The sequence below is a fragment of the Marmota flaviventris genome, chromosome 16 (assembly GCF_047511675.1).
Source record: "Marmota flaviventris isolate mMarFla1 chromosome 16, mMarFla1.hap1, whole genome shotgun sequence".
Lineage (NCBI taxonomy): Eukaryota > Metazoa > Chordata > Mammalia > Rodentia > Sciuridae > Marmota > Marmota flaviventris.
In genome coordinates this window covers 27067138-27085896 of record NC_092513.1, presented here as the reverse complement: position 1 = coordinate 27085896, position 18759 = coordinate 27067138, and the positions used below count along the sequence as shown (strand labels likewise).

General features: G+C 45.8%; 1 protein-coding gene across 3 annotated transcripts in view; it reads right to left on the bottom strand.

The window, feature by feature from the left end:
- Window positions 1-18759, bottom strand: part of Loxhd1 (lipoxygenase homology PLAT domains 1) — a 135893-nt gene that overhangs the window by 11283 nt on the left and 105851 nt on the right. For all 3 annotated transcript variants that reach the window (XM_071602632.1, XM_027935672.3, XM_027935673.3), the window contains 4 exons: window positions 18347-18474; window positions 14575-14692; window positions 13225-13399; window positions 11533-11718 (listed from right to left, as the gene is read on the bottom strand). In XM_071602632.1, the coding sequence (XP_071458733.1) occupies window positions 11533-11718; window positions 13225-13399; window positions 14575-14692; window positions 18347-18474 (607 nt within the window). The remainder of the gene's footprint in view (window positions 1-11532; window positions 11719-13224; window positions 13400-14574; window positions 14693-18346; window positions 18475-18759) is intronic.

Here is an 18759-nt window from a genome sequence, read left to right as displayed (position 1 = left end):
CCTCAAGGAATGAATTGATATGCTTTAGTCCCACCCCTTATTCTCTCATGCCACCTAGGGATGTGGGGACATCCCCATTGTCCCCATCAAAAAGTTCTTCTCTATGATCAGACACTGCCCCAAGCAACAACTGCTGATTGATCCTGTCTCTGGTCTCCATGTCTCATAAGCACAGAGACACACAACGATGGATACAAATTTCCAGTCACCTAGACTACAGGGGAAGATGTTAAGACTCATGGGCAGGGCACACATATTGGCATCGTTCCAGATTTTAACAGTTCTTATTTTTATTTAACATAAATCTTTACTAAAGTAGAAAATAGTGCTCAATTAACTTATATTTTGAAACACTTCCATTGAGTTAAACAGTGGTGAGTTATTTTATGACAAACTTACTTTTTAACTCAATAATCTTTCTTACTTTTCTATGTTAGGGTCAGTCCCATCTAAGTTTCCAAACTGGTCCTTTCTGAGATGGTTTCTGAGAGTGTCATGAAGCTGATTAGAGTATATAGCAAGCCTCCATGTGTTCAGTCTGAAAAGGATGCAGGTAAGAGTGATTGAAGGCTTTTTCTCAAAGCCTTCTAGAGTGGAACATAGAAAGGAAGGGGGGGGGGGTAAAGAGGAAGGCGGAGGGCTAGGGATGTGGCTCAAGTGGTAGCGTGCTTGCCTGGCATGCATGTGGCCCAGGTTCGATCCTCAGCACCATATACAAACAAAGATGTTGTATCCGCCAAAAAAAAAAAAAAACCACTAAAAAATAAATATTAAAAAAAAATTCTCTCTCTCTCACTCTCTCTTTTTTAAGAAAAAAAAAAGAGGAAGGCGGAGAAAAAGCAGATGCACTATTGATCCTATTGGAAGATGTCCCAGGGAAAGATTCTTTGTCCCTTGCACCTGACTCCATTGTCTCAGCCCATCCAAATTCTCTTCTCAAGATAGAACTCCGTGGCAAATCACAGGCTAACCCCAGCTCCTTTGATATGAAAGAGACTTAATCCTCAGCTCTGTGCTCAAGGATTACTTACTTGCCCAGTTTTGTAAATGTGAGTTATGATTGAGAGGGCTCTTACTGAAAATTTCTCCCACTCAGAACCCATCAAAAGGGCAAGTGGAAGCAGACAGCTCTGGACAGACTAGTGTCATTGTGACTGGCCTTTGGTGGTAAAGACAACAGCAACATAGACAGACCCACAGTTACAGCAGGACTAACTGTCTGGCCAGCACTAATCAATAGTGGTGAGCTGATAGGGAACTACCTGAAACTGACCATAAAGAGAATCCATTTCTTTACAGGCTCTCCACTTTTAGGGTTCTACTCTGTTTTTTCATACGAAGGTAGCAAACAGTCAAAAGTTTGCCACTGTACCTTTTTGCATGCAGGTAACACATATCAGAGTGTAGATATCTGCCCCGTTCTTTGTCATAGCTGCCTGGTGCTCCAATCCAATGTAAGCACCTGTCATAGACTGTCCACCTTGTCCTTGATGGTGTATAACTAGTTATTTCCCAGATGTTTGCTCTCACACATATACTATCACCAATGCCCTTCTATATGTATCCTACGGATGTTTTAAATTCATAAATTGTGTTTTGTCACTTTGCCACATAAAACTCTCCAGAGGTTTCCTGTTACTCTCAGAATCAAATATAAACTGCTCTTCAAGAACTTCATGGATTGACACCATCCAATTCCTTTCCACCTGTATGATTTCATGCCAGGCTGCTCTCGACTTGACTTATATATTCCACCTACACTTGACATATGAACCTCTCTCTTTTCTGGAGAATTGTGCTTGACTATTCTGTTTATCTGCAGTGATGTATCAGCACTGTTTTGTCACGGAGGTGTCAGATCAAGTTCCCTGTGTTTTGAAAGCCCTTGTTATGGCCCTATTTTCAGGAGTTTCCTCATCTCCGATTACTCTCTATCAATCACCATTACCCACTTGACAACTGAAATCATTTTGTTTCTATTTCCTTGTATGTCGTATCTCTGTCCACTAAGTTGTAAGCCCACAACAGCAGGGGGCTTGTGATCTTCTGTTGTATATTCTAGTGCCTAGCACATTGCTCCGATGTTATCCAATAAATGTTTATTGAATGCATGAGTGTGTACTAGGATTGAAATAGGGGAGAACAGGGAAGAACGATCATGATGGGGGTGAGGGATTTATAGCCTCATCCAGGAGGAATGTCCTGTCTGAGTAAAATTGATTAATTTTTCTCAAATGTTTCAAAATTACTTTAAAAAAAAAGACTTAGAAACTCTGAACCAGTGTGAAGTCTAGTCTTTCCAGGCAACAAGAGATGGTAGATGCTGATAGGGAACAAGGCTGGCAGCTGGGATGCCCCTAGATTTCAGCATGCCATCTACGCCTGTGATTCCCTGGTGGCTCCTTACCCCAATGAGATGGACTTATTAGGCATCCCTTTGGCCTTTTCTCCTTCTCATTATGGCTCCAAGCTATTCTCCAGCCCTAAATAACTGCCTATGCTATTCTCATCTCCTCCATGAGGACTTCTGGAATCCCCAGGCCTATGCTATTCCTGTGTGTCCATTCTCCTGGCCATGAGCATGGCTACTGAGACCATGCTACTGAGACCATGACTGTGCCCTCTTTTTTGACTATTTTTATATGTATGTCTGACTTCTCTAGTTAGATTTTAGCGAGTGAAAACCCACATCTTATGTCCTCTTAATAGTATCACAGTGTTGTGAACTTAGCGTTTTATAAACACAGAAATAATAAATTATTTTTACTTTCAAAGATGAGCTGTCAGCTCTTTGTTCCAGTGCAAACTATGAAAAATTCTTTTCAGGTAAAAATATTTGCTTCACCAAGCAACTCCTTCCTTAAAAAATAACTTATGGGAATCTCAGGTTTCATCTCGGTAGCTTACATTTCTTCAGCAAGATCAATCAATGGTTCAAAGTGATATAGAATTGTCACAGAGTCCTAGCTATGGAGGAATGTTATTGTTCCAAAAACACTTCCACAGGTTCATCATCTAAGAGGCCACTGGAAGTCACACTCTGAGCTTTGGCAGATCTGGGTTCCAGTCTCAGTATATTCTCCTAACTGAACATGCTATCATGTCTCCATGCCTCATTTTTTCATTTGTACAATAAGATTAGAACAGATGAATTCTGAGGCCCTCTCTATTTCTAAGAATGAATATTATGCAAGAGGAAATTTATCAATTCATTTTGAGGTTAAAACCATTCTTTACCTCACCAGAGTTTTAATTTAACCAGAAGAAAAAAAGAGCAAAATCAATTAGAAAATAAACACACTGGTTATAATTTGTTCAGTATTGTAAAAGCTAGCTGGGTAATTGGAAGAATTAATCATTTATCTTGGTTTTCCCCCATGAAATATATTTCATAGTAATCACATAGCCTTAGAGACAGTTTTTAAAAGAAAAATTCCAGCTAGTGAGTGGATAAGAAATGACAGAATTATAAAATCACATTTGTAACTCTAATTGATCAGCACTAGATGAAGCCATTAGGTGAAGAGTTATGCGGGAAATTCACAATAGATAGGTCGGGGTGGAAGCCTCTGTATTCACTATTTGTGTAAGAGTGGGGCTATTTCACACTGTATCAATACATAGAAATTATCACATTTACATATTATACACATTGGGAAATTTTTTATAAAGTGGAAGTTGAATGACACAAAGAAGTCATTGATAAAAGTGACCATGGTGGTGAGATTTTGGAAGAAAATGTCTTACAGAAAGAAAAACTTGTGAAATATGTTTGGCGTAAAATGACACCAAGTTCAGGATTTCATGTCATATCCTCTAACAACCAGAAAGAAGTTAAGAAAGTAAAAAAGGTAAAAAGGTTAAAGTTGATGTGATAAATCATGATAATTATTGAACTCAGGTGATGGGTACAGGGAAGTTCATTCTACTATCTCATCACTTCTGCTTATGTTTAAAATGTTTCATAAAAAAACTATTGATTAAATTTAAAAAAATGGGAGGATAGATTCAGGAAAAGAGAAGGTTATTATTCTTTAAGCAAATGAAACATTTGTAACTTATGTGATATTTGTTTAAATTTATGTGCAAGATAAGTATAACATAGATGGAAAGTTTTAAAACTAGATATGATAAAAGTGTGTCACAGAGAGGATTTGAAGACATATTTAGCAGACTTAGCTTGGATTAATATTTGAGCTTCCATTTCCTAGAGGGAGTTGGGCATCGGACATAGACTACTCTGTTTCTCTCTTGACTTTGGTATTCTGATCATGTAGGCTCAATTAGCACACAGAAATCTTCCTTTCTCTACTGAGCTTCAAGACCTGCCAATGGTATGACCCTGCTTTCAGATCCTAAGCCTGGGCTGGAGAGAAAGAGGGGCCCACTTCTTACATTACAGGGAAAAAAAGATCACATCAATGACAAAGAATTTCTTTTAAGTCCATAAGCCATTGTGGGGTCAAGGTCACAAGATAGTCTTTGACTATACAAGTGGGCATGGGATGAGGTGTCAAGCTTTTGGGAGAACCTGGCATCAAAATGGCAATAGCCACTAGTTGCCTTGTTGAAGCCATCTAGAGCTGTCCACGGTTCTGAAAAGCCTCACTCCCCTTTTGGAGTTTTGACTGCTATGAGATAGGAAGAAATTGACTAATTGGCTGTCAGGCTTTTGCATAGTGGGTGGGGGGGAAGCATAAAAAAAAAAAAAAAAAAAAACCTAAGAAAGTCTAGATGTGTGGCCAATGTCTGGAAGAGGGGTCAGGAAGTATCAGACAACTTAGTCATGACTCCAAGGTTTATGTCCATAACCCAATTTTCAAAAGCAACGGAAATACTGATTCTGGAGAAAACTGAGTTTCCCAAGTCTAAGGCATGAAAAGACAAGGAAGGATCCAAGAGACTGAAGTTAGAGTATAATTAAATTCTATTAAACTATATTAAGTCCCTATTATATCACAGCATGTGATAGGCATCAGGGCAAGAACAATGAGCCAAACAATGGCATGTGTGAGCTGAGAGTCAAGTGAAGGAGACAGAATGAAGGTACACATATGCACACTGTTCTAGAGGAGTTCGGGTAAGGTAGGACAATCAGAAAAACTTTTAGGGAGAAGGTGAGGACATGAGAGAGTTTGTTCGCTGTAAGTAGGAAGGTAGAAGAATCATGGTAGGATGCAAGTGGAAGTCAGATCATAGGACCTAAGTCCCAGTGGCTGGGCTGAATGGCAAGTCCAGGGTGGCATCAAGCTAGACTATGATGCCTGCCAGATCTAGACTTTTTGTCTTTTTCGTGTCTAGAGAATAGTTGGGTTTTGTGCCCCATTACCACTAAACTGATATCAGGACTGTGGAGACCCCTGGTGTAAAAGTTAGGAGCAACATGTTTGCCAAACGGATCACTGCTTGACACCACCTTGGGATATGACTCTGTGCCACTTAACCTCATGCTCTAAGCTGCTGCAGTTAGTCCTGCTGACTCTGATGAGATTGCACTCTGAGTTTGTGTTTTTTCTCAGTCCAGTGGCCTTGGATATCTTTTCACCCAGCAGTGAGTCCTGGCATGGGTTCTTTGCTGCAAAGACATGACTGAGTTAGGACTTAAGCAGGTCTTTAGTATTTCCCAGAAGATTCTTCCCTGCTATATTATTTTCCTAGGGCTGCTATAAAAATTGCCACAAACTTGGTCTGTTTAAACAAAACAGCTTACAATTTCAGAGTTCTGGAGACCAAAAGTCTGAAATTGAGGCACTGGCAGGGTCCTTCTCTCTTTGGATGCTTCAGAAAAGAATCTTTTCCTGCCCCTTCCTGGCTTGCATGGCCCCCAGAAACCCTCTGTGTTCCTCATCTTGTTACTGCTCTCTGCTCTCCAGTCTCTGTCTCCTTCACATGATTTCCTTTCTATCCCCGTCCATGTTTCTTGTCTTCATCTAAGGACACAGTCATCTTTGGGTTTAGGGCCCACCCTAAATCCAGAATGATTTCCTCTTGATATCCTTCACTAATCATATCTTCGAAGATCCTATTTCCAAATGTAATCACAGTCTGAGGTTGTGGGTGAGCAAGAATTTGGGGATTGAGGGGCAATGTTCAAACTACCTTTGGAGAATTACATGTACTTTATTCAGATTGTTAGAAAATCTATATCTGGAGACCTCTCAAACATCTAGAAAGAGATCTCTGGGGAAGTCTAGAAAAGAAGACATTCTGGAGTCAGAATTCATTTATAATCCAGAAGATGCTACAAGCTGATTGGCTTCAATTTATTAATTCTCTCACATAATTATTAAGGACCTACTAAGTGCAAGGCACTGAGAATACAAATGTCAATCAAATGAGATCTCTATCCTTAAAAGATTCAAAGCCAGTTGCAATTGACAAGACAATCACAATTCAGCACTATGAGTACTGCAAAGAGAGGTACAAAGAGAGAGGTTTAGAAGTACAGAGTGAGGAACATTTTATCTTTATTTGGGGGGGGATCAGGGAACTTCGTGAAGAAGGCAAGAGTTAATTTAGATTCTGGAAGATGCATAAGAATTTTAGTAGGAGAAGAGAATTGCAGGTGCAAAATATCTCTTGAGTGGTCTACTTATGACTGACTGCTAGCTCGCCCAATAAATGTAAGTGATTTCACACAAGGTGAAATTTAAACAAGGACTGACCTCAAAGTTCATAGAGCTATTAAAGAGAAGACAGTGAAGAAAAGATAAAATCTTTTTGAATGGAAGTAATTAATCTTAAAGAGTCCTTATTCTCAAACACAAATGTACCACACCATTCTCTGGATGGATTGAAATAATCAGGAATAAGAGGTTATTCCACAGTCTAAAAAGAAACTGAAAGCAGAGAGAGTGATATTAGGTCAGAAAGGTTCCCTGACATTTTTTTTAATGTATGTGTGTGGGGGGGGCAGTTCTTAGGAGGATGTGAAGAACATTTTTGTCTAATAAACATGCATCCTTGAATGACAGAGGCTGTTTATCTCCTCCTCCATTCTCTCCAGTACAGTGACTTGGATGGTTGGCTGTGTAACAAAACTTCTCATCAAGAGACTCTGAGAATTTGCTAGGGAGAAATAAACATTTTAAATGTTTTTTATTTGCTTTGCTATTTGAAATCAATTTTGGCTACATGTTTCCTCTATTATATTTATGTACAGGAAATTTTAGAGTCAGGAACCAACATACCATAGCTTGGTTTTCATGGTGTGTGAAAAATTCTCAGCATTACAGAATTCCCCAGATGAGGTCTTCCTCCCCAAACTCATTCTGGCTTTGAAGTGCAAAATGTAGAGATAATCTCATCCCTCATCTTCTTCTTTCCCTTTTATAACCTCAAATTCTGTAATTCTCAGAAATATGCTCTAGCTCACTAGAGGTGTCCTCCAACAAGCTTATATGATAGACAATGAAGGAATGTTCAGAGGTGACATAATTTGGTGACTAAAAACTGGAACCTAATCAGTAGATTAATCCATTTGATGGATTAATAATTAAAATGGTTTACTGGGTGGTAACTGCAGGCAGGTGGGGTGTGATGGAGGAAGTATGTCAATGAGAGGGTGCCCTTGGGAATTGCATTTTGTCCCTGGATCCCTGCTGTCTCTCTTTCTGCTTTCTGGATGCATGAGCTGAGTAGCCTTCCTCTGCCACACCCTTCCGCCATGATGTTCCAGCATCACCTTGGGCCCAGAGCAATAGAATCAACTGACCAGGGATGAAACCTCTGAAATCATAAGCCCAAAATAAACTTTTCCTTTTCTCAGTTGTTCTTGTCAGGTAATAAATGTGCTTTTTTGCTACAAGCTCATAGTAAGCTGACAGGAACCTTGTCTGCTGTGTACTGCACTGTGCCTACCACTAAACATAATGCCTGACAGTAAGTGCTCAATACATACAGTTGGTCCTTATTATTTGCATGTTACATCTCTGTGAAATTGCCTATTTGCTAAAATTATTTAATACTCCAAATTAATACTTACATGATTACCCTGAACACGTGCTGAGCGGTGAAAACTGAGCCACCCCATGCACATGTTCCCTGATGAGGCTGGACGGGGATATACTTACTTTTTGTTCTAGCTCTTACATTGTAAGCAAGTGTCTTTTTCCTGCTTAACACCATGGTTTTCCCATTTTTGTGCTTTTTGTGGTGAATTCATTATATAAAAATAGCCTCCAAATATCATGTGTAGGACCCAGGCTAAAGTGCTATTCAGTGTTTCTAAATATAAGAGGTGTATGATGTTCCCCCCAAAAAAACCTGTTAGTAAACTTCATTCTGGTATGAATTATAGTGCTATTGGTTGTGAGTTAAGTATTTTTGAACAAACAATATATATTGAGTAAGAGGTTTGTAAACAGAAATACACATAAAAACAAGGTTACACATCGATCTAATTGTGACCAGAGGCTCACAGGAACTTAACGCTGTATTTCTCCAGGAGCTTCAGTATTTGCTAATTCAGTATTCACAGCAACTTTATAGAGCATAACTATCATAAATAATGAGAACCAATTGTACTTGATTTATGAAATGATATCAATATAAAAGCCATGGGGACTGTTAGGGCTGAAGTAGTAAAGGACCTGAATCCTTCATTTTGTCCAAGAGAGACGTCATCTTAGGTAGGAGGAGAGAAAAAAGAAAGGAGGAAACTTAAACATCACTGGAAACAAACACTTTACGTACCTCCAGAAATGTTCTGCATGAGCCTTTGAACATTCCTTTGGAGTACTTGAACCTCTACTTTCCTAGATTGGAAGGAAGGGTATGACATGGAGGCAGGAATGCACGAGAGGACTCTAGAAGTTCTTGAGAGACACAGACTGAGAAGGAAGGTGAGGGCAGGTATTGAAGGTGGGGCAGCCCCAGGAGAAATCATCCAAGAAGCAAAAGGCTCAGTTAGGTGGGCTCAGGATTGGATAAAATGGTGCTGGAAAGAGTGGCCTTTGTAGGCAGAAAACAGAGATGAGCCCTGATCTTCCAGAAGAAACCCTCTGCTTTTTATGCTATTGATTGAGGGTATGATGCATGGTAATCTTGACCTTCTTGCCAAGCAACTAGGTATCTACTGCAGGCTAGATTGAAAATAGTCAGACTCCAAGGCAAGCACCCTGGATCAGGCTGTAGAGTCCAGAGTCAACAGAAGCCAGAAGAGGGTTTAGGACCTTGAACAGATCCACACACCCAAGGCTGTCCTGTGTTTCTCCAAAACAGACATCCCCATTACCCTTACCACCTCCATGAACGGAACATACATTATGAATGGGCTTGGAATTACATTCCCCTTGGAAAAGGGAGATCATCCTAATCTACATGAAATTCTTTCCTGCCCACTTTTCTGGCTGGGTTGGGAGATGGTTGGGGAGATCTTACATCTCGTGTGTGCTTGGGCCCTGAAGGAAGGCTTAGGCAGCCTGTGAATACTGCTTCTTCCTTCTCAGGGTTCTAGTCTCTGGTTCTGTTGCTTCTGAGCTACAGGTTGTGGCAGGACAGGGTTAAAAGCCCAAGTATTGCTTAGCCCTCTCCTGGTTGGGGAGATATTAACATTTACTGAGTCCCTGATCTGCTCTTTACTGTCCTCCTGTCCCCACTCTCCACTGGCCCTGCTCATCTGACCTGTCAAGTCTCTCTACCCCTGTGGATTTACACACAGGGGCCTCAGTGCTTTTCCATTTGTCCTCACTGAGGGACCCCCTGTTGAGTGTCACGGGCTCCCCTGATCTTGTGAAGTGTCTGCAGTGGAACATAATCTTCTTGATTAGGATGATTTTATTCATCAATCAGTCAACCTCCAGCCATCCCACAACTGGTCCTAAAACCATCATGACGGATGGTGAGAAGGGTCTTTGTTTCCTTCTTGGGAAAGAGGATTCATTATGGGTATCTGAGAACATTTTATTGGTACATTCCTTTCCAAAAATTCTTGATGCCATTTGATTGGGCAGGTGGAGAAGAAGGGACCCTTGCTACAACACATTTTCCTGGATAGGGCTACCCCAGGCACCCTGATAAAAACATTGGGAGCATAGGGAAGAGAGTAGAGGAAGCTGTTCCCCATCTTCTTTTCTGAGCATCTACCACAGTGGCAGGCCAAGATGCAGAACTGTGACCGACAGGACGGGCTGGCACACAGTGTGGCAGGTCAGAACAGGCACAGAAGACCTGCAGTTGAGCGCTGGTGACATTTCAAACCCTGGAGCCTCCATATTCATTGGTTGTAGAAAAGAGGGACAATAAAGTGCTTTTGTTGCAAAAATTCACAAAGTGATTTTAAAGATCAAATGTGAGTATCTTTCATACCTCCCAGAGTTCCAGGCATCTGGGGAACATTTCAGATGTTTGGTACATGAATAACCGAATGGATGCAGGCAATAGGGAAACTGAAGTTTGTGAAGACACCCATTATTTTATTGCTTCAAAGAACGGCTATTTTATCTGTGTCTAATTTGAGCCTGGTCCATGTTGTGGGAAGCATTTTAACTGTTTAACCCATGTTAAAGCCAAACAGTGGGACTCATATAGGAAAAAGAGGTCACCGACTGCTGAGTTGGGTTTCATCGTTGGCCATGATGGACGGGCCTGTCTGAGGTGGGCATTTGAATGGGCAGAGGTAGAGGAGCACCAGGACCAGGACAGCTCCAGAGACAGGAAGGGGAAGACCTAGCAAAGGCTAGAGGTCTTGAGCAGACAGCTGGGCCGAGGCTGGGTTCAAAGCCAGGCCAGAGGGATGAGTTAGGAAAGCAGGATGCACTGAGGAGGGGAAGTTTAACAATGAACCATTTGACTCTAACACATAATAGAACTTACTCCTAAGACAGAGAAAATAGACCTGAAGACAGCCAATGATAACCAAAGAAATGCTGAAGTCATGAACATCACCACAGTTCCAGAGGTGACAAATTATTCCCTTGGTACTTTGCAGTTAAAAAATAAACTTCTCACTTAATTTATATTCTATTCCAGTTTATATTTACAAGTGAACTTAGACACTTTTAGGCTCACTATGAAATCTGTGGGAAGTAAATTTGATGAGATAGCTCTTCTATCTCCTCTATGTTTCTCTCTCTCTCTGATTTTTTTTTTTGGCAGTGCTAGGTATGGAACCCAGGGTCTCTCACATGCCAGACAAATGCTCTACTGCTGAGCTACTTGGAACTTGGAATCCTCCTGCCTCAGCATCCCAAGTTGATGGGATTACAAGCATGCATGACTGGGCCCAACCAGATTTTTAAAAAAAAATTGTTATGCGTAAACCAAGTAGAATTCATGCTCTGACTTCACAGAGCATGAAGGCCCAGTAACCACCCAGGGAGAATTCAGGAGGAGCTAAGCTTCCTTTCCAATGCATAGAAAGGCACCCACTGGCACCCACTGATAGGAGCGTCAAATGGCATGATTCCCCGCCTTGCATTGCCTGCTGGGCTGCTGGAGTGACGGAGCTGCCAGGCAGGCAAGGAAGGCCTCCCGTGCTGCAGGGAGCCAAGGGCTGCCCTTCCCACAACCCTGACCTTGAACGGGAGCTACCTTTGTTGTCATGCCAGACCCTCAGCTTGCAGAGGTGACCCAAGCTCAGCATGTCAGAGAAGTTGAAGGTGTCTGTGTTGTTCCGCTCAAACTTGTTCCAGTTGGCCGACTGCTTCAGGGCCAGGGTTCCGCTGTCCCCATTCTCCCCGAAGATGATGATGAACACGTTGGCATCCGTGCCTGCTCCTGGAGGGAGTGCAAAGTGAGGCTCTGGGTACCAGTCTCTGGGACATACCATGCCCTTGCCCTGGCTTTGCTCCTGATCTCCTCAGAGGATCAAGGCATGTAGATGGACAGAGTTCAGAGGTGGCAGGACCAAGGGGAAGGTCAGAAAGGACTGGTAAGAGTCCTGGAACTCCCGGGTCTCCAGTTCTGTGTTTTGCCTTCTCTTTGTGTCTTGTATAGGCTTCTGGTCTAACTGCAGTCATAGTAACTGTGAATATTTTGGACAGAAATGCATCTATTTCTGGGAAGTGCTCCCAAACTTAAAAGGCACGCCATATAGACTGGATCTGCAGTTAAAAATATAAGCTGCCGCCTGTATGGTGTGGATTCAGAAGAAAGTTCCGCACTCCTTAAATCTACTTTTGACATTTCCACTGGAGCTTCATATCATTTGCTTAAGCTGGATAAAGGTTTTGACCCCAGTCCAAAAGCAAGTGCTTCTGGAAGAGGTGGCTCGGTGAAGCTTTTCTGGAACATTCTAAAGGCATAGAGGGCCTTGAAAACATGTGGACACTTGGAACTTCAAGCCATAAGGATAAAGTCTTCATTGTGGGGAGCAGAGGGAGAAGGGAGGTACCCCGAACAAATTTGATCAGATTTATCTGCCCATCATTTATGCCCACAATTCTACTACGAGAGCTTCACTTCTTTGCCTAAAGGCTTCTCTGTTGAAATGTAAGCTACCATGGCCACCACATTCATCCTCCATAGTCACTTAGAATCAGTGTGAATGAATTTGCCCAATTCCTTGCAACAGCTCCTGGAGAGTGGGCTTGGCACAGGGGAGGGGAGGTAGGAGGTGTTGCCTCCATGGCTAGATCAGAGTCTGGTCCTTGTCACCTCCATTTTTGACATGCTAGTACTTTTGCTTAGAAGGCTCTGAGTGTCCCATCTACCTCAGTGACTTCTGTTCGTGTTTCTGGATCTGACTTTGGCATCACCCTTGGGAAGTCCCCATGACCTCATCCCTGATGCCCAGGTAGGTAAGGTGTCCCCCTCTGAGTTCCCCAGTACAGTCAGACCTGTGAGGTCCCTGAGAATCACACATCTGTCCTATGTCCTAAGACCCAAGGCCAAAGCCAGCACACAGGGGATGGCCACCAAGCACATGAATGTGAAAGGGTGCCCCAGGTCCCCGAGATGCAAAGCACCTGGGTGGGGGGCACCAGTCCACAGCAGGCAGATAGCAGGCTGTGGGTCTGGCTTTTCAAAATCATGGGCCATACCCCCACCCACACACAAATGTTCTCCTCTACTTCCCTGAGGGAGCAGGGAAGGGACCCATTCTGTCAATGGAAGGAACTATTTTGTCTAGGCAGAAAGTGACCGACTGTGGAAGTGACTTGGATTGACTCGCTTTTGGAAGGCCATCTGAAGAAAAGAATGCCCTGCCTGGAAACAAGGTCCTGAGCCAAAACTTTCGGGTGAGGACAAGGGCAGCAGGAGTTGGGAGGGGCCCCAGCCCACCCAGGATGTTGCTGGTCTTCACGGTGACGGTGTAGGACGTCCACTCCATCATCTCCTCCTCGTCGATGACAGCGCACATTTCGCACACCAGGGTCTTCTTGCCCTTCCGCTGGGACAGCCAGTCTCCGTAGTAGAACATGGTCAGATCGCCAGTGTTCATGTTCTTCAGGAGGATCTGGGGAGGGACCCTGTGTGGGAAGGCCCTCCCTCACCTACCAGCCCCCCTGCAACGCAGCCCCTCCACATCCCAGAGACCAAGGTCCCAGAGACGGGAGGAGCAGCTGCCGACACCTGGGCCTTGGAATCCCAGGCTCCGGGAGAGGTCAGTGCCGTCGTTCTCAGCTCTGAGTCCGGGTCTCTGTTATGGCAGCCCCCAGGACACTACTGCATATTGTGACCAGCGTGTTGGGGAGCCCAGGACCCAGGTGACACTGAGGCTGTGTCTGCAGGACTGTCATCTTTGTCATCAGAGCCATTGTCCTTGCTGTGTGGAGTGCTGAAGGCTTGGGGGCCACTCAAGGCATGGGAAGCCTGGTGGACCCTGGCATCACAGTAGTTCCCAACAACATGCATCCTGCTTGGCCCCAGGCTCTGGGAACCTCCTCTCTGCTCCACTACAGGGTGGGTCAGTGGCCTCCTTGGGGAAGCCCAGAGGCCAGGTCCCCATGAGGCAGGGGGAGTTGAGGAAGCCCTGAAAGCAAGGTCCTAAGAGGAGGATCAAGCTGCCTTCTTCCCATGGGGGACACTGAGCCTGTGCGTATGAGTGGCGTGTGTGAGAGCACAGGGAGGGCCTGGCCTGGGGCAGGACCAGGAAACCCAGCTGCAGCTGTGAAGATGTCACTATGCCAGCCCTGAGGCTGCTCCCAGCCACTGAGAGCCCAGGACCCGGGTGGGCTGCCTGGGTGGGCTGCCACGCCCCCTGTGGGACAGGTAGGGTAGACCAAGAGGCAGCCACCACACTCTGGAGCGCAGGGGCACCAGCTCCCTGGCCATCCTGCCTGAGGGTCCCACTGTGACAGTCTGTCTGTCCTGGTTCTTGCTGCTCCCGTCTTGACCTCCCAACCCACGTCCCAGAGAAAGCCCAAGCCAGGCCTCCCCTCACCCCAGGCGGTGGCCATGTTCTGTTCACAACTCATGCTGTCTGTCTGCTCCGGAAGCTGACCAGACTCTCACTGGACACCTGAAACTACGTCCCCTGATTAATTCACACCAAAGGGCAAATTGGATTTCATGGCTGGGCTCATGTCATCACCCTCTTCAGTGACATTTGTTAACAAATGTCCACTGATGACCCAAAATAACAGGGAGGAGGGGCAGACAGTGCCTAGAAGGGAGAGTGAGGGTCCTCACCCTTTCCAGGAACCACTCGGGCCGGCTGCCCAGGCCATCGATGCGGATGCGCATCTTGGTGAAGGGAGCGATGTCCAGGATCTCCATGATGAAGGTGTCGTTCTGCTCCCGCTCGAACCTGGGGGTGGGGAGCAGAGCCTGAAGAGGGGAAGCCGGCCACGGCCAGAGACCAGATTTGGGATAAGCCCCCACCTCTTGCACTCCAGATATATTTGGTGGGTAGAAATGGCCCTGAGCCAAGAGCTACTAGTTCTGGGTTCTAATCATGTTCTGCTAAGTCACCTGGAACACTTCCAGAATGACACTAACCCTGCAATCTCACAAAACTTTCATGGGGACCAAATGGATGTGAAAACAACTTTAAAAGCCAAAAGAATTTCAAACCTGAAAAGCTTTAAATGAGATTCTGAGTGACAGGGCCACCACGAGTGATGGGGCAGGTTGGGCACTGCACAACTATAGAAGGCATCATTCATATTTTTCTATGTGCAATCTGCACCACTGAACACAGTGGCCCGGGATTGGGTAATGCTAAGGGCACCTGTAAAGTGGTGGCAAATAGAAAGTAATGCGGCTTTTGTTGCTATTATTATTTTTGTGCTGAATGACCTCATCATCTCAGAGAGGCTCTGTCTTTATTCTTCACTGCTCCTCCCACACTGCCACATGTACAATGTGACCTTCAATGGTGACTGATTGCTTGGCTGCTGACTGATGCCAGGTGATACTGTTGATAAGCCCTTCGGAGTGATGCAGGTGGCCCTGAAGAGACAGCTCTGAGTGGCAATTGTTATGCTTCCTTGGATACAAGGCATATTTATAAAAAGAGGCCACAGCCAGCGGGGGCTGAGACCGCAAGTGCTGCTGAGGGAGAAGGATGCCTCCTCTTAGAGGCAGCAGGGGATCGGAGCCCGCCCTCTCTTGGTGACTTGCCCATGTGCATTTATGACGATTAGAAGTGAGAAGCTCTCCAAAGTTGGGGCTGGGGCTGGGGATGCTGTGGACCAAGCTGAGTTCTGGCCTCTGGGTCCAGCCTACCCACAGCCTTCTCTGATCACATGGCCTCTTTTATTAGGGGGTGCATACCCAGCATTGAACTCAGGGCCACTTGACCACTGAGCCACATCCCCAGCCCTATTTTGTGTTTTATTTAGAGACAGGGTCTCACTGAGTTGCTTAGTACCTCGCTGTTGTGGAGGCTGGCTTTGAACTCATGATTCTCCTGCCTCAGCCTCCCCAGCCACTAGGATTCCAGGTGTGTGTTACTACACCCAGCCACATGGCCTCTCTTGGGAAGTGCATGTCCTTGAACACCATCAAGCCATGACTGTGACCTATGCCCTGTGGGTCTTCCTATCCAAGACACCAGTCAAGATGCAGACACCCATCTCAAGGACCCCAGGAGCCTGGTGAAACCTCTGCCGCATGCAAATACAATAAGACAGCACAGGCCACAGGGAAGAGCCCTGGGCTGGCCAGCAGCATAACCGAAAAATCGTGGTCCTGCTCATAAAATAGATCTTCATTCAGAGAAACCCTTGAACTAACAGGGGCCTGGAAGCATTGGCAATATAGCTATATTGATAGTGATGGGATTTTGGATTTCAAGTAACTTTTGGAATTTGGATACTCCCGGAGGTGATATCTACCCCCTGTCCCACCAGTGATTATGCCCTGGACATCTACACAGTAAGGGGGAGTGTGGGAGGGAGATAGGTAGCCAGAGAAAATCCAGGAATTAAGGGTTGGATGGAGGTTACAGTGGCTGTAGAGGTGAAGACCAGAGGGACTGAGCACACACAGGGCACAGGGACAACAAGCCAGACCACGCGTGACAACAGAGCTGACACCCACAGCTTCCACAGTCACCTCTCAGGGAGCCCAAGGCTCTATAGAGATTGGCTCAGGATGGTCAAGACCTGGTTGGTGACTGCCAGTTCCCCTTTTTTGTTCCTGTTCCCAGCTCAAGACCAACCAGAGAGACCCACTGTGCTCTACAATCCAATCACACAGGATACCCGCATTCTTCCTAGTGCACCTCCAGCCTCAAGTAACCCTTCACTAGAAAGCTTCTCACCTCTTCTGACAGCCTGTGAGCCCCTGACATACCAAGTGATGGTGACTGACCCCCTTGCAGCAACAAACTCTGAAGAAATGGCCTTTGATCTTCGTTTATTCCCACAACTGCCTGAGTTTAAATCCCAATAATTTCCCTTCTTACTAGCTGTGCAACCTTGGGCAAGTTACTGTATCTCTCTGTGTCTCAGGCACCTTATTGTAGAGTGGAGAAGCTAACGGTGCAATCTACAGGGGGTGTTGTGAGTTAACATAGATCAAAAGGCACTTTCCACAGCACTTGGCTTAATCAATGTTCACTATCATCCTCATGGCTAGTTGCTCCAGGGAGAAAGAATTCCAGAAGGAACCAGGAGCTGGGTAATGAGAGGGCAGAAGTGCTAAGAAGAGGCAGGGAAATCTCCTTAGCACAGCCCCGGGAGGAGCTGCAGAGGGTGGGCAAAGCTCCTACTCTAACCAGCTGCTCTGCCATGGGAGGAAATTCCTGCCTGGTCCCCAAGAAAGAGCTTCGTTATCCTCATGCCAGTCATCGCTATCATCACCAAGATCACCGTCCTCAGCACCCCTCCCCAGTGAGGATCCAGAGGTACGCACTCAGCGGTCCCTCCTTTGAGGCCAGAGCCAGGAGCCAGGGGATTCGGAAGAAAGCCACCCTGGATCTCACCAGCTCCAGATGGTGACAGGGCACTGTGGCCGTGGCTGGGTTTTAAAGCTGCTAGGCTTGGACCCTGAGTCTGTCTCCTCGGGTTTTAAGGTGCCAGGGGCCAGGATGTTTGAAGGACAATGGCTGAGCATGGAAAACCAACTCAAACCCCTGCTGTCTAAAGGGTGGTTCAATGCCCGGCACCGACCAAGTGCTCCAGGAAGCCCGTCTTACTGTCCTTCCTAGTCCCCATTTTAAGGGAACCTCATGCTCAAGACTGAAGCCCATCTGGGTGCAGTTCCCAGTGCCGCGGCATCCTGGAGCATTATGACCTCCCCTCTCTGTGACTCAGTTGTCTCACCTGTAAAATGGGGGTGATGGTCAGTGTCCTCAGGGGGCCGTGGAAAAGACTGGGAGTTGCCATGCCTGGCTCAGAACCATGCCTGGCACCCGCCAGCCCCTGTGAAGAACGGCAGTAGCTCTTCTGTGCACCTGGGGTGGGAGGTGCCATGGATGCAGGGCTGGGCCCTCCAGAACATGACCCCTTCCCAGGCCCGAGCCAGTGCTCATTCTTTTCTTTTCTTTTTTTAATGTTTTGGAAATGGATTGACTTTTGTTTTGCAATTGTTTTAGGTAGAAAATTGCAAAAAAAAAAAAAAAAAGAAGAAGAAGAATTTTGTGTACCCTTCCCCCAACTTTCGCTAAAGTCTGCATCTTATGGTCCCTTAAGCAAAGAAATTAGCAAGGATACAGCACTAGGAAATATAGATCTTGCATTGGGCTTTTTTTTTTTTTAATGACCAAATAGAAAAATAAAAAAGAAGGAAAGGAGAACTTGTCTGGGTGAGGTGGTCCAGGAAGGCTCCAGGGAAAGGTGGGCCTGAGCTGGCTCTCGAAAGAGAAAGTATTGAGACAGGGTGACAAAGGTGTGGCTGGAAGGTCCCACAGTGTGCAGGGTGTGGGAGACTCGCTGCTCACATTGAGGCCAGCTGGGGCAGAGGATGGAGAGCTGGATGGGAGGAGGGGAGAGGGGCAGGGGCCCTCTTGGGGTACCTGGCCTTCTTTTTGTCCAGCTGCACCTCCTCTGTGCTCCCGTTGATGCCATAGAGGGTCATGAAGATGTTGGAGTCGGTGCCCCCACCGACCACGTCGCCTGTCCACACTGTCATTTCATAAAGCACCTGCCACGGGAGGGACAGGGTCTTAAGCCTCAGGCGCCTCGTCAACTCACCCAACTTGCCTCAGTCTCCCTGGGAAAGAAGACGCACTCGCCGAGCTCCAAGAAGAGCCCCCCCACCAAGCAACGGGGAGAGCCTGGGGATCAAGAGCCAGGCCCTGCCCCTCGCAGGCCCCAGCCAGCCCTGGAGAGCTCGGCCTGGCAGAGGGCTGGCTGTGTGGCCTGAAGCCGAGGGGCACCCAGTCTCTGTCAGTCCAACCACAGTGGGAGGGCAGTGGCCTTTGAAATC